At 37.4% G+C, this 14,756-nt stretch overlaps 2 protein-coding genes and 1 long non-coding RNA gene across 3 annotated transcripts in view; 2 read left to right on the top strand and 1 right to left on the bottom strand.

Annotated features, from left to right (window-relative positions):
* The window catches only part of si:ch211-136m16.8 (uncharacterized), a 5,386-nt gene extending 4,545 nt beyond the window's left edge, over positions 1–841 (top strand). Inside the window, exons 4-6 of the mRNA XM_056770514.1 lie at positions 33–124; positions 259–341; positions 517–841. Coding sequence (XP_056626492.1) covers positions 33–124; positions 259–341; positions 517–580 — 239 coding nt within the window. The 3' untranslated portion in view covers positions 581–841. The remainder of the gene's footprint in view (positions 1–32; positions 125–258; positions 342–516) is intronic.
* LOC130438574 (uncharacterized) overlaps positions 1–4,854 on the bottom strand; it is a 24,277-nt gene extending 19,423 nt beyond the window's left edge. Inside the window, exon 1 of the long non-coding RNA XR_008909348.1 lies at positions 4,487–4,854. This is a non-coding gene — a long non-coding RNA (uncharacterized LOC130438574). The remainder of the gene's footprint in view (positions 1–4,486) is intronic.
* Positions 3,862–11,624, top strand: ppp4cb (protein phosphatase 4, catalytic subunit b). The gene is made up of 9 exons (XM_056770518.1): positions 3,862–4,047; positions 4,965–5,167; positions 5,262–5,313; positions 5,439–5,489; positions 6,700–6,801; positions 9,607–9,780; positions 9,942–10,068; positions 10,175–10,364; positions 10,788–11,624. The coding sequence occupies exons 2-9, from the start codon at positions 5,070–5,072 to the stop codon at positions 10,915–10,917; spliced, it is 924 nt and encodes a 307-aa protein (XP_056626496.1). The 5' UTR covers positions 3,862–4,047; positions 4,965–5,069; the 3' UTR covers positions 10,918–11,624.
* The last annotated feature ends 3,132 nt before the right edge of the window (positions 11,625–14,756 follow it).

The raw sequence follows: 14,756 nt of genomic DNA on the forward strand, positions 1-14,756 counted from the left end.
GAGTTTTCCCCTTGATTTTTTTGTTCAATCAGGGATGGTCACTGAGCTGCACACACTGAGGAAAACAGAGTTTGGAAGCAAAGTAAGAGAGGAAGAAAAGGCAGAGAGCACACAACAAAAGGAGGTATAGACAAACAAACTATTAGTAAAGATTGAAAAATGGTAATGTTCATGCATAATCTAAGCAAGTCTACTTTTTATTCAAATCATGTCATTATAAACCGTAGATATAAACAGTGTTATTTTTATACTCCGCAGAAATCAGTTGCAGAAACAGAGAATTCTGTCAAACAAGAGCAAGCGTCACTTAAGCCAAAATGGACACCCCCAAAGCATCCTGGGTAGGATTTATATTATGGCACTGCATTATTCCCCTCATTTCTAAATTATTAAGGCAATACAGACTTATTTTATTTAAATTTTAACATCTGTTTAAATGCACTACAATACACACTGGCTTTTTGTATATGTTTTGTTGTGCTTGCTATGTTTGTTTATATAGTTTGTTTTATGCAGGATGGGGAGTCCCTTGATGATGGCAGAACTCAAAAGCAAACTCAAAATGCCTCCAAAGAAGTAATACATTGATACATTCATGATGATACAGATCAATGGAGATCACTCTATATTTTTGAAGGCAGAAATGTTTTGAATTTGTCAATTTTTCTGTGTAAATTGATAAGTAGGAAGTGTGATTGCAAGTCTGTGTTAAGTTACACCACCTAAGTTACACAATGTTCTTTTTAACTTCCACAATTTATTCAAATGTTTTTGCTTATTTAAAAAAAGTGTGATATAAGCTGTGAAACTGTGACTTTCCATTACATGCACTGTCAATAAAGATATTTACTTTTTCCATTGCAATACTTGTTCCATTTCTGGTAAAAACCACTGTGCTAGCTCATCCTTTATGACCATATTAGAGGTAGCACCTGCAGGCGGTCATTTGTCTGTCCGCCGCTAGAGGGAAGCAGAGATCTGCTAGTGTACATGTGTGCCTGAACTCCGCTAGAGGACAACAGAGAGCCCCTCTCGGTCACATATGACTGTCTATCCAAAAGGGAGGCCCTTAACGGGTGTAGGTGTGGAAAAGTCTCATTTTGGAGATGATGGGGCTCTATGGAAAAGAGGAAGGGATGTTCCTTATGTTGTAAAAAGTACACAGAATGCGAACAATGTGGCGAGAAAATGGGCAGATCAATGGAGATTTTGTTTATCTATGTGACTGTCTATTTATGTGCTTTTCAAAAAAGAGAAAGTGTCCTATTATAAGACTAATGTTGTACATTAAACCACAAGTGAATGTGATTAGGCTAGATATAAAACCGAGACACGCAATTCATATACAGAAAGTTGTTGATAAATGAAAAACAGGTTATTCGGGGTTTCCGATTTCTCAAAGCCATTGTTGATGTTCAAATCACCAAAACAGACACACCTCTACCCCCATCTTTTGCTTTCGTCAGCGGTCGGCTCGGCTAATATCCATCATGTGCAATGTGCACCTTACTGCTGATTGGCTACAAGGTTGTTTTGGTACTCGGCCCAACTTTGTCTAAACAAGCGAAATTCGGAAATCAGTCTTTATCTTGAACAAATGACAAAATGTGATCAATGTTTTCACGGATCCAAAGATCCTGAAACTGTTCAAGCTTCAGCTGCTGTATGGATTCCACGCTTTAAATCAAAATTTGTAAAAGAGTTTCTGATCATGTTGGAGTGTATTCTACAGAAATGGTAGAAGTTTTACTAGCTATCAGGTGGATGGAGGATGCTCGACCAAAGAACGCGTCATGTGCTCAGACTCTTTCTCTGCATTATCAAATCTTATTAGTGAGAGATCATCGAGACAAAACATCATATTAAATCATTTTATGTATGTTATCAGTATATAAGTTAGGATGTAAGATATGTTTTTTGTGGACACCAGCACATGTGGGGGTGGAAGGAATTGAGGAAGCGGATCAGTTTGCAAAGCATGCTCTGTACTTCTCTAATAGAAATTAAGATCCCGTTTAGTAAAGATGACACTAAGGCCAAAATCAGATCAGCAATTAAAGAGAAATGGCAAATCTTTGGAATACAGAGAGTAGAGGAAGTCATCTATATCATATTTGGAATCGAGTGGGAAGTATTGGGTGTAGAATACAAGATGCAATTGTCACTAGAGTCCCTGTATTCCCTATATAGAATCAGCAAACATGAATCCGGGAACTGTAGATTTTGCAGATCATCAGAAACAGAAGAACTTGTTCTGCTCATGATTATGATAGTATGTCACTGTTGGAAGAGTTAGAGAAGGGTCTGGCTGCAGCCTATCAACTTGCACTCTCAGACTTGTACGCTCAGAAACATTCGCTTCCTGTGACGTCACTTGCAGTCAACACCCGCACTCTTAGCACTGCTTGCATTTTGCACGCGTAGCACAAGGACGTATGATTTCCGTAAGTTTTAATGTTTTGTCCATGTGTGATAGTATATAATATCCAGTATAAAAAATGTTGTCGGTCTGAATGCTGACTACTTGTTTATACAAAGAGTTTGTATAGGTGAACCAGCCAACTATTATATCACCATCTCTATCAGTCGTTTAAAAAATAAACTAAACTAGCTAATTATATGCACGTTAAAACCACTGGATAGTGTGCCGTCCATGTTTTATTATTTGTGGTAAAAAATAAGTTTGTTTCAGTTAAATTGTCTAGTTAACAAAAACTGTAACTGTACTTCTACTGCATTTGTTATTTTTTATTTTGTCAAGTTAATATGGTCAATAAACCGCTATGTTTTTATTAACTAACGCTACCAAATAAAAAATGTATCTATATATTGGTCTCATCGTTTTCTTGCAGATGCACCATTCAATAATACATTTTTTTTTTAAACTGGTGGCTCTGTGCACATCATGTTGCACATTTCACCACTGTAGTTTATGCCCTGCCCTGAAGCCAACCACACTGAGGAAAATAAAATTACACTGGGAAGGCCATTTAAAAAAGCTGTTGTTTTCCAAATAAATTTGTACAAGTAAAAATTAAGAATAATTATTGTATGTAGAAGGTATATGCTATATGCAGCAGAATTAAGTATAATTTACAGAAAAAGTTGTATAAAACAATAGAAGGTGTATTATCTGGAGGGTATTAATTTAGCACTTAATTATTATTTCACGCAGATTTATTAAATTGCACGGCGGGTACATTTAACTGTTCAAGAGGTAGATGGCCTGAGGGAAGATACTGTTTTTGTGTCTAGTTGTTTTGGTGCTCAGTGCTCTATAGCGCCGACCAGACGACAGCATTGTAAAGAGATGAGGGCTTGGATCTGAGAGGTTCAGGGCGATTTTCTGAGCCATTTTCCTCACTCTGGATACATATATGATAGACTTTGCCGCTATATTACAATATAACATTTATTTTAATATATATATATATATATATATATATATATATATATATATATATATATATATATAATCCTTGCTGTAGTTCTGGAGTGATGAATTCTCCGGTTTATTTGTGTCAATTGCATGTGACGTCACAGTTAATTGTCGACTGCAAGTGATGTCACAGGAAGCGAAGATGTCTGAGAGTGCAAGTGGAATTCTGCAGCCAGATGCTATTGAAGAGTTAAGATATGGAAATAGAAATCCTTACACTTAAAACATTATTAAATAATGGATTAAATACTTATCAAATATACTGCTAATGCGATTCTTAAGAAAGTGATATTTGTTAAATAGAATTTAGAAGGTGCTGGGGTCTAAAATTTGTATAATTATTTGTTTTACTTTGTTTCTCTCAAACTCTCCGTTTAACAGCAACGTTCCACACTCCAGCCCAGTAGGTGGCGGGAATTTAGCAAATGTTTGTTTGCCAACCGCCATAAACTCTAAAAGAAGATGAAGACGAAGGAGGTGACTGCCGCCGGTAGAGGGAGGTGGTGGGAGAAAAAGACTGATGATCCGTGTATAGGACCTGAAAAGCCAACTGACGCCGATGTTCCGATTTACTTCAGTCTTCGCAGGTCTTTCTGAAGTTATCCAAGGTAGGTGTCGCTTATATTTTTCGATAGCCTTCTTGTGGTTTGGGCGGTCAAATACTATATTACCCGGTTAATCTAGAGATAAACTCGATTTTTCAGGCCTTTAGCTGCTCTGGCTAGCTAGCTCGCTAATTCCGGATCGACTCGCCTCCGGGTGGAATTTGTGGTCGAGCTTGACATTAAGATTGTAAATATCTTCGCGATTAATGATTGTCGATGGTTTTTTTATTGTTATTTTCAAACCCCATTTAATAATTACGTTTTTAGAAAACTTGTCACAGTCGGTCAAATTCGGATCACGGTGGATTTGAATGTGAACGAAGGAGCTGAGCTAAATGGTTTGCCTTCAGATTTAAAGTAATTCAATAACATGTGATCGAATCTTACAAAATTAGTTGTTGGACAAAAGGTCTTTTTATATAAAAATGTTACATTTGTATACCTTTTATAAGACTCTTCAGCTGATGTCGACACTTGAATGAACTGTCACCCCAACATAAAGTCCACTTGTGTTTTTTATTTGAGTATGTTTGTCAGGTCTTGGTTCATAGAACTGTGAGTCAAGTGTTAAATGCTGCGTAGTCTTAGATGGCTAAACTAAGTTAATTGCTTGTGTCCTTACTATTAATTATTTATATTTTCCATTTACCTTTGTATCTTTTAAGAACTGTCATTGGCTTAAAATAACATTGCTTTTTGAAAAACGAACTGTTTCATGGCTACTCGGCCTCTTGGCACTGGTTAAATGTGACGTTTTTTTTTTGATGACTAATGTTGACTTTGTGCATCAGTTGCAACCTTTCTTGTACAGTAACTAAACGATTCCCTTAATGACATAATCATAGTTTTTGACTGATAACATTTTTATTGCATGTTGCATCGCTATATATTAACTGTCTTTTTTTTTTTACATCAAACAGGTTGCTGACCCCAGATTCGTCCACAGTTTCCTTTCGTATGCCATACTGTGTTTGAAGGAGTTTGTGTCGCTTATATTTTTCGTTAACCTTTTTCTGCAATCTGCCATGGGTGACATGAGTGATCTTGACAGACAGATCGACCAGTTACGAAGGTGTGAACTCATCAAGGAAAATGAAGTGAAAGCCCTGTGTGCCAAAGCCAGGTATAAATTGCATATTCTGTGTGATATGAACAATATGAGCCTCTTTTGCATATACGATCATGAGTTTATACTACACTGTGTCTGTGTGTTTCAGAGAGATTCTTGTAGAAGAGAGCAATGTGCAGAGAGTAGACTCTCCTGTTACAGTAAGTATATATAAATCTAGAGGAATGTGAAATTAATTTTTTGAAACATTGTAACCCGTTTTATTTTTTGCGTAAGCTATTATTTTTTATCATGCCTGTGTATAAACTTTTGTTTCACTCTTAAGGTGTGTGGTGACATCCATGGGCAGTTTTACGATTTAAAGGAGTTGTTTAGAGTAAGTCTGAGCTCTCATACTTGAAAAAAGGTTAATCCAGTCTTTTAATTTTTCTCCAACATCATCTAAAGGGATTTGCATTACACAACTTGCTTGGAGCAACGTTTTTAATGTGACATCGATCCCTATCAAACTTAGTTTGATTGATTCCCATTTATTATTCACATGGCAATTTACCACCAGTGTAATCAGATCAGTGTGCCAAATTGTCTTTAAAGTAATAATTCACCCAACAATTCTGACATCATTGACTCAGCCTCATGTCATTTCATACCTGTAATAATTACTTCTTGTGAACACAGAGAAAGGTATTTGAAAGAATGTTAGCCATTTTCAATTCTGTGGCATCATTGACTGCCATAGTGGGAAATCTACTGCAGTGTTATCTACAGTTTATCTGTTTACTACAAGGGCACTATAATTTGCTTTAGCAAATACTACAGTATTTTTCAGTATTTAGTGTTCAAGTAAACAGGACTTTTATTTTGACGGGTCATCGGGAAGACGCTTGAGTTTTAGTGTATGCTTGAGGATAGCTTTATTCAAACAGTAAAATGCTCATAAAATAAACTCTGAGCAACTCTGGGTATTACGTTCATGTGTTTATATCCTCATACAGTGCAGATGCAAGTCCTCGACCATCACTAGTATGTTCATCTGTGCACCTCATTTACTCAGACATGCAGAACAGCCAGATGACATATTTAAATAACAGGGTTCCACATCAGCATCTGGCTATATGGACTCAATGAACACTGCGCCATTGATTATTGTCACACAAAAACAAGCACAACCACGACAAAAGCAATTTGCACAAACACGTAGCTCTGTCTCATGCACCTATTCTTATTATTCCAAGCACTGAGCGTTTTTAATTTTTTTCAGGACATTGTAAATGTAAAATTCTCTCACTTTTTCCTAATATGGTAGTAGGGTTCAAAAAGAGTTTGGTTACAAGCATTCATCCAAATATCTTTCTCTGTGTTCAACCAAACAAAGAAATCTATACTGGTTTGAAAAAAGTAGAGGGTGAGTAATTCATGACAAAATATTCATTTTTGGGTGAACTATCCCTTTACAAAATATTCTTACTGGTTTTACTGGAATATTTTGATCCAATGAAAATTAAGTAATTAGCAATTTGGTAACAGGTATTACAGTGATTCATGGTTTATTATAAAACAAAACGTAATAATTTGTTTTGCTTTAGGTAGGAGGAGATGTTCCAGAAACAAACTACCTCTTCATGGGAGATTTTGTGGACCGAGGCTTTTACAGTGTGGAGACATTTCTGTTACTTCTTGCTCTTAAGGTACTGACATCCATGCTTTAAAGACACATTATGTAAGATGTTTGTATTAAAATGTTCTAAAACCACTAGCACAGTATTATCCCAAACCAACAATGTTTGAATCCAAAGAGACTACTAAATGAAGAAATGGTGCAACACAAAAAGTATAAATTTTTAGTTAACATAAGTGATGTTTTGGCCACTATCAAGGCCTTCATCAGACATCAAAAACAGCAGAGAACAGACACACTTTATACACACTCAAACACTGCAACAGGTGTTTGCTACTAGGCTAACTATGCTGATTGTAGGAGTGGCTTCCTAATCCAATAAAAAAGGCAAAGCATTAATAACACATAGTGTGTGGTCAATTTCTTGATTCAGACTTTTGAGGAACAATGTTTCTAGAATGAAAATCCAAAATGTTTCTCTGGAAATATGCTTTACATCAGTGTCCCCTTTCAGACCCCAAAGCTGAATTTGCTCAATGCCACAATGGAAGGACTCAATCCTTCTGTTACTGGATTACAGACATCTCCACGTCATATGGCACTACAATGTTCACAAATACGAGTTCTCAACTCTCTTGATGTCAGTAATCCGGTAGTGCATTTTTGCAAAGAATATACTAATTCTATTTGGGAGTCCTTTTATTTTGGTATTTAGCAAATTCAGTTTTTAGGTTGGGGAGGGGACACTGATATAAAGTGTACGTCCAGAGAAACGTTGCAGGGATGTGATTTTCCAGGGAAATACGTATTTCTGTATTTTTTGACCTCGCTGGGCTCATCCGTGTAAATTGCATGAATTTGATTTGTTTTAATTTTTGATGGGATTGAGGTCTGGGGATGTGCGCGTAGTCATCATATGGCCGGCCAACAGGATCCTTTCTCTGCTCTCTACGTAATCCACATGCTTTGTTATAAATGCAGAGCGACTGCTTCATTCAGAACACAAGTGTGCGAGTTATCTTTATGTAACGAGAGACTCTGTGGAAAATAGACCGTAAACACAGCTGTTTTGTTCCCAGGCCTGGAAATTGAGATATCTATGTGATGATATATACAGAGACTAAAATAGCCAACTCAGCGATTTAATGGCTTGAAAGTATACAAATGCCTGATCTAGTCACTGTCTTTATTTAAACGCGTTGAAGTCTCTACTGAAAGCATACATTTAACTTAAATAAAACTGCAACATGCAGCTTTTGCAAATACCTTTATTTCATGACAATTAATGCGGACAAACACTGTATGAATTATGTAGATGCGCCATCTAGTTGCTGTGTATGGAAGTATTTTGAGGCCACAGTATTCTTCACTGTGTTCAATTATTATTATAAAAATGATTGCTGATACAATAAAATTTAAAGTAAGCCTAACACAAGCTGCTCAAGATGTTCCATTTGTTAATTCCTATCTATTCGACATTACCATAAGATATATGAACAAAGCATCAACCTATTTTATTAAATATTGTTTAGTAGACTGTCCCGTTGTCTCAATCAGCCCCCCAGTAGTCGGGGCACTGACCAGGTTCTCAGCCATTTTAAGGGCTGTATCATTTGCAAAATCCCTCCTGTGGACTGAAACGTTCGAACAATACACTGCAAAAATCGATGCTCCCTATGTTCCCTTACCGGAAATCATACGACAAGTTTTGAAGACGTTTAACTGAAATCGCATTGGCCAACTTCATGAAAAGACAAACGCTTATTTTATGTTTTGTATAAACAAACGATGCTAGACAGGCAGGCAACACAATCTTCTGAACAGTTAAATTAAATAATCAACCAAATGTGTGAACTGATATGTAACAGAATAATGAAAGAGTTTCTCATATGTATTTCAACGAGTGTTTAGAAAATAACGGCAGAGAGATGTCGGTTTTGCTGGTAGTTGATTAATACCAGCTGTGAAGTATCACAACGAGCATTCACCTCACAGGAAAATAATTGAACAGTGTCTGAATGAGAATGGAGCCAGGGTCCTTACCGGTTCTTGGACGCGTGTACACGATATACTGATTCACAATCTCAAGAGCAAGGGAGCTGATTGAGACATAGGGTGTTAAACTAATAAACATCTTGATATTTCATGAATGATATTTTCAGAATTGGGTAATCATAATAGTTTGTTGCGGTGTTGCTAAGTGAAAAATATACATTTTTGGCCAACAGTTGCCTGTTTGTAACCATGTGACATCTAATAAGTAACATTAAGGACTATTCTTGGGGGGGGGGGTTGGGCGAGGGTGAGGGTGAGTGCAGTCTTTTTTGTTTTTGTCCTTGGCTGATCACATGCCAGCATTTTAGATATTGGAGACATTGGAGTTTGGCTTCCTTGCCAATTGTGAAAAGTGCTATATAAATACTTTAAAGCATTGTTCCCCAAAGGGCTGAATCAAGAAATTGACTACACTGTTTGATTGATAGTTTGCCTTTTTCTTTAAAGTGGCAGTCTGTAGGATTGGCCTCTTTGTCGCCATCTCAGTTTGTAATTGCTACTGCAGGTGATGTGATGAGGTATTTCTTTATGCGAGTTGTGATTCGGCACTTCTCAGCGGCTTGGATGAGTCTGATGTTTGAGTTGTGGCCTGTGACAGTGCAGCAGTGAGAATCTTTACCTTACATCAGTAGCGCATAATAAACACAGATAACATGGCAGATGATATAACACAAAACAAATAAGAACATAAACCGACACAAATCTCGGCCTCTGGCTGAGAAAATAACATATTGTGAATATCTTCAATGGATTTGTTGCCATCTTTTTATTGAATTCATTCAATGAAAGTTTTAATGTAGATATGCTTTGGCTTTTGCAGGTACGTTATCCAGACAGAATAACCCTGATCCGAGGGAATCATGAGTCCAGGCAAATCACACAGGTATACGGGTTTTATGATGAGTGCTTAAGAAAATACGGCTCCGTTACAGTATGGAGGTACTGCACAGAGATCTTTGACTACCTGTCTCTCTCAGCGATCATTGACGGCAAAGTGAGTTTTTGTTTGTTTTGATACTTGAAAGGCTTATATTAAAAAGGTTTTATGTTGCCATTAATAACATGTTTTTTGGTCATTTGGCCTTTGATGATTGAATGAAAAATGTCAAGGCAGCACAGAAGTTGATTTTTTTTTAACTCGTTGCAACACCACAGATATTTTGTGTACATGGAGGCCTTTCACCTTCAATCCAAACTTTGGACCAGATTAGAACTATTGACCGGAAACAGGAAGTGCCTCATGATGGGCCTATGTGTGATCTTTTGTGGTCTGATCCTGAAGGTAAAGGTTTTTTTATTGACCAGCACAAAACGAATAAATGCAACCATATTACTAGTGCTTTAATAAAAAGAACTCCATGATTTAATAGATCTCTCCCTTGATTCAGACACCACAGGCTGGGGCGTTAGCCCAAGAGGAGCTGGCTATCTTTTTGGCAGTGATGTTGTGGCCCAGTTCAATGCTGCCAATGACATCGACATGATTTGTAGGGCACACCAGCTTGTCATGGAAGGGTACAAATGGCACTTCAATGAGACTGTTCTCACTGTATGGTCTGCTCCAAATTACTGCTACAGGTGGGTTTTGTAACATGGCTGTTAAAGGAATAGTTCAATACATTTTAATCAATAATTTAATCATGCTCAAGCCATCCTAAGTCTAAATTACTTTTTGGGCCAGACACAATAGAGCTTCTAAACAGGGGTACTATTAAATCTATTTCGTTACAAAGCTAGGAAGAACCAGTCTTTTACCTCTGTTAAATAATATTTATGGAAAGAGTTTTGTCTCTTTAAAAAAAAAACTGAAAGAAGATTCTGTGATTTGAGTAATAAAGAACATTTTTATATTAAACGATGATGCAATTAATTGTTTTTCAACCTCAAAAATGTATTTTAGTTTTTTACTAAACATTGAACACTGGTTGTATTGATCAGTTGTTTTGCACAAACACTAAACCGTTTATTTTGCAGATGGTAACTGTTTTATTCTTATAACAGATGTGGTAATGTTGCTGCAATCTTGGAGCTTGATGAGCACCTGCAGAAAGAATTCATTATATTTGAAGCCGCTCCACAAGAAACAAGAGGCATTCCCTCCAAAAAGCCAGTTGCTGACTATTTCCTTTGAGATTCCTTTGTCCTAGGATGCAAGCTCTCTCAACAGGAAGTGTTGCGCTGTGTGTACTTTAATTTTCTGATTCTGTTTTTCTGTTACTTCCCAGCTCTCTTAATTGTCTTTTTTCTTACTCTGAACATTCTGTTTTTTCTACCTTCATTTCTCTTATCATATTTTATCTTTGCCATCAGGACACATCCTTGACATTATACTCTCATACACCGCTGTGAAATCTTACTCTCATTGTACGCTGTAGTTATAGTCATTATATATGTGAATACTGTAGCAGTAGAGATGGTGGAACCGAGTACAATGCAGGCTTGAAGGTGTGACTGCTGGAAAAACAAGACAGTTTACCTGTTCCTCAGAAAGCTGTTTTTGAAACGGCAGGTTTAAACTGTTAAACCTTGAGCATTTTTCTTTACATTCTCCTCTCATTTAAGTTGTATTTGTGAAGGAATCTGGCAAATTTTTTACAATTTAGGCTTTTGAGTTTCACAGCTTTAGGTTTTTTTTTTTTTGAAGGACAGAACAGAGATGCTGCTCATCCCCCAATGTAGTTATATTTATGAACATTAACACTGGAAATCATTTGAAAACACAAAACAAATTATAGAAATAGAAAATGTGCTTCTCCCTCTTGACTGTTCTTTCTGTATAACTTACTGTTGCTTTTTATTTTTAATTAGTGAAAATAAAATGTACTTTTATATAAACAAGATGTGACAATTTGTCTTTCATTCACTCTTGTTAATTGAATGTGTTAAATCACTACATTGATTTCTGGAATACTTCGATTGGCCCATTGTGGCATTCCACGCTCAAATATTGTTTGATTTTACATTATGCAGAGTATAAAAACAGTCGGTAACAGTTTACGTTACACAGTTTCGCGTGAATTTTTTTGTTCATATTATCACTACATATTACATAACCACTGATAACGTAACAGGCACATCATTTCAATACCAATAAAAGTTTGATTAACATTTATATTTGTTTACTATTTACATTTTTTTTAGTCGGTTCATTGTAAATCTGTTGATGAAATAAGAGATATTTCATACACTACATACAGGTCGTTCTCTGCTGTGTGGGAACCGATCTAGCCAAAATAAGTACCCTTTAAAAGGAAACAGGAAACTCATTAATATTCATGTATGCTCTGCCTAGGGTCACAGAAATCTCAGTTCCTGTTACTTTGTGACAGCCTATCGTGAAAACAGTCAAGTGTACCTGTATTATATCAGCGCACGACAAGGAGAATAATTCCACAAAAGGTATTTAATGATAACCCGCAGAGCAGAAACCACACGGAATACATAAACAATTCGCGCCGAAGGAATAGGGCAAAACACGGCTTAAATAACAAGGGAGAACGTAATCAGTGAGAACAGAAACGTGGTGTGGGGCAATAACAACCAATGAAACTAATGAATGAACACTGGAAACTAGAATGCAGAACAAAACCGTGACACTTCCCCCCTACTGGAACGGCAAGTCCTCCGACCGACAAAGTCCAACAGAGGAGGGAGGGCAGGTGCTCAAAAGGTGGACGAGGGGGATTAATAGGGAGTGGTAGCAGTAGGTGCGGCCAGGGTGGTCAATAGCAGCACCACTCACTTTCAGCCGGAAGGGGCTGAACCAGACGTTTTCGGACAAGCACATTAACAGCCAGACAGGTCCAGCGGAGGCGAATGAGAGCTGGGCGGGACAAGCTGTGACTCGGAAGAAGAAGGAGAGCTGAGTGGGACCAGCAGAGACAGAGGAGAGCTTGGCGGGACCAGCGGGGTCGGCTGGCAGCATCAATCATCCTCAGTCATCCAGTCCATTAAGCCAGAGGCTGGTTGCAGCTCAGCCTCAGCAGCGGGTGTGTGGACCTCCAATATCCTCGATATCCACCAGTACTGGCTAGAACGTTTCTGGAACGTTGCCAAGACGTCCTCAGAACATGGTCACAAAGTAATGTCACGGTGACCAAATGAAGACGAACTGACGACGTCCTCAGAACTTACTTTGTTTGCTGGAACATGGAAATGACTTCATTCATTGTGCAATGCGATATGCAATTTAGTAAAATACTGTGGAGCTGCAGGTGGCTGCCAAAATATTTATTTATATTATAAAGATACATGTTAATTGATGAGTTTCTTAAAGTGTATTCATACTCGGAATGAATGCCTGGCAACTCAAGGACTGGATCCATTCTCAAATTTTAGATTAAAAATATCTATTTGTGACCATGGAAGACAAAACCAGTCTTAACGCTCAATTTTTCAAAATTGAGATTTTTACATCACCTGAAAGCTGAAGAATAAGCTTTCTATTGATACATGGTTTGTTAGGATAGGAGACTGTCTGGCGGAACAACAACTGTTAACAAAGGTGGTATCTGAGGGTGCAAAAAAAGCAAAATATTGAGAACATCACCTTTGAAGTTGTTAATCAGGGCACTGTAGCAGGCCGTCCACTCACAAAAATAAAGTTTTTATACATTTACAGTAGGAAATGTATAAAATATCTTTATGGGACATGATCTTAATATCCCTTGTGATTTTTGGCAAAAGAAATATCTGTAAAAAATAACTTTTACACCTCACATTTATTGTTTTACTACTCTTATAGAGTACATATTGTTCGTAACCGGGTGGTACAAGAACGACTCCCTGAAGAAAAGGGTTAATATTAATTAGGTTTCTGTTCCTGAGGTGGGCAAATATGTTTTTTGGAGGATTAACATATAGCCCCATTTAAAAAAAAATGTTTAGGTTTATTCTTACATTTTTTGAAAATTGCAAAGTGGAAATGGCAATCCGTTTTGGAGAATGACTCTTCCATTGTTTTTAACTGTAGCTCTCAAAGTCATATTTGAGATTAATTATTATATAAAAAGGACCTGGCGACACCTGGTTGGTTTAAGTGTCATAGCCAGGGGTGCCACCAGAAATTCTAGGCCCTATGGAAACCAAAATTTCTGGGCCCCCTACAAATAGGAAAATGAAAAGGGTGTCTGCTCTTCTGGGGCCTAAATCAGCCTGGGCCCTTAGAATCGTCCTAACCTTCCACCCCTTTACGGCGCCCATGGTCATAGCTCAAGTCCATGTAAAGAGAATTCTAATACAAATGTTAGAATATACTGCTGAAACACTTTATAAAGACTGTGAACTATATAGTACTGAATAGACTGAATTTCCTCTGCCTCGCTTTCAATCTCAATACTGCCACGGGGTGAAAACAATCTATCCCTGCGTTCCAATTCGCCTACTTGTACTAGCCATTATAGTAGGTACTTTTGAGTGCATGGCTAAATATATTGCACAAACTGGGACATACTTTGTCGGAAGCGGAAGTGGCAGTTGTTGTCCAGACAACATTGTGGCAAATAACTGTCACACATATCAAAATACAGCTCTTCATTCCATTAAGTTATTTATTCATTCATTATTTTGTATGTAATGTTTACTGTAAATGTTTACTTTCATTTGCTCATTCAGGGTGTGATCAGTTATATCATTTATTAATGCAGTGGAGCGTCACTAAACTCCGCCTACTCGTGGTAAATTGTGGGTAATATCATCCACAGTGTGCATCATTCTGCACTTCAAATTACTACCGGCAGTAGTAGACCATCCGGGAATCTTAGGAATACTATTTTCAACATATTACGATTTGGGACATATTAATAATCTATATATGAGTTGAACCGTTAAACTCGATGTTGCAATTGAGTGTCGACCATGCATGGCCCCACTCCTAAAACTAAAGCACATTAATATCAGTGGTCCAGGCATGTGCAGGGGGGTGGCCTTTCGGGGCTTGATCCCCGACCTTTTTATTCCTTGAGGGAAACT

Source organism: Triplophysa dalaica, chromosome 17 (assembly GCF_015846415.1).
Source record: "Triplophysa dalaica isolate WHDGS20190420 chromosome 17, ASM1584641v1, whole genome shotgun sequence".
Taxonomy (NCBI): domain Eukaryota; kingdom Metazoa; phylum Chordata; class Actinopteri; order Cypriniformes; family Nemacheilidae; genus Triplophysa; species Triplophysa dalaica.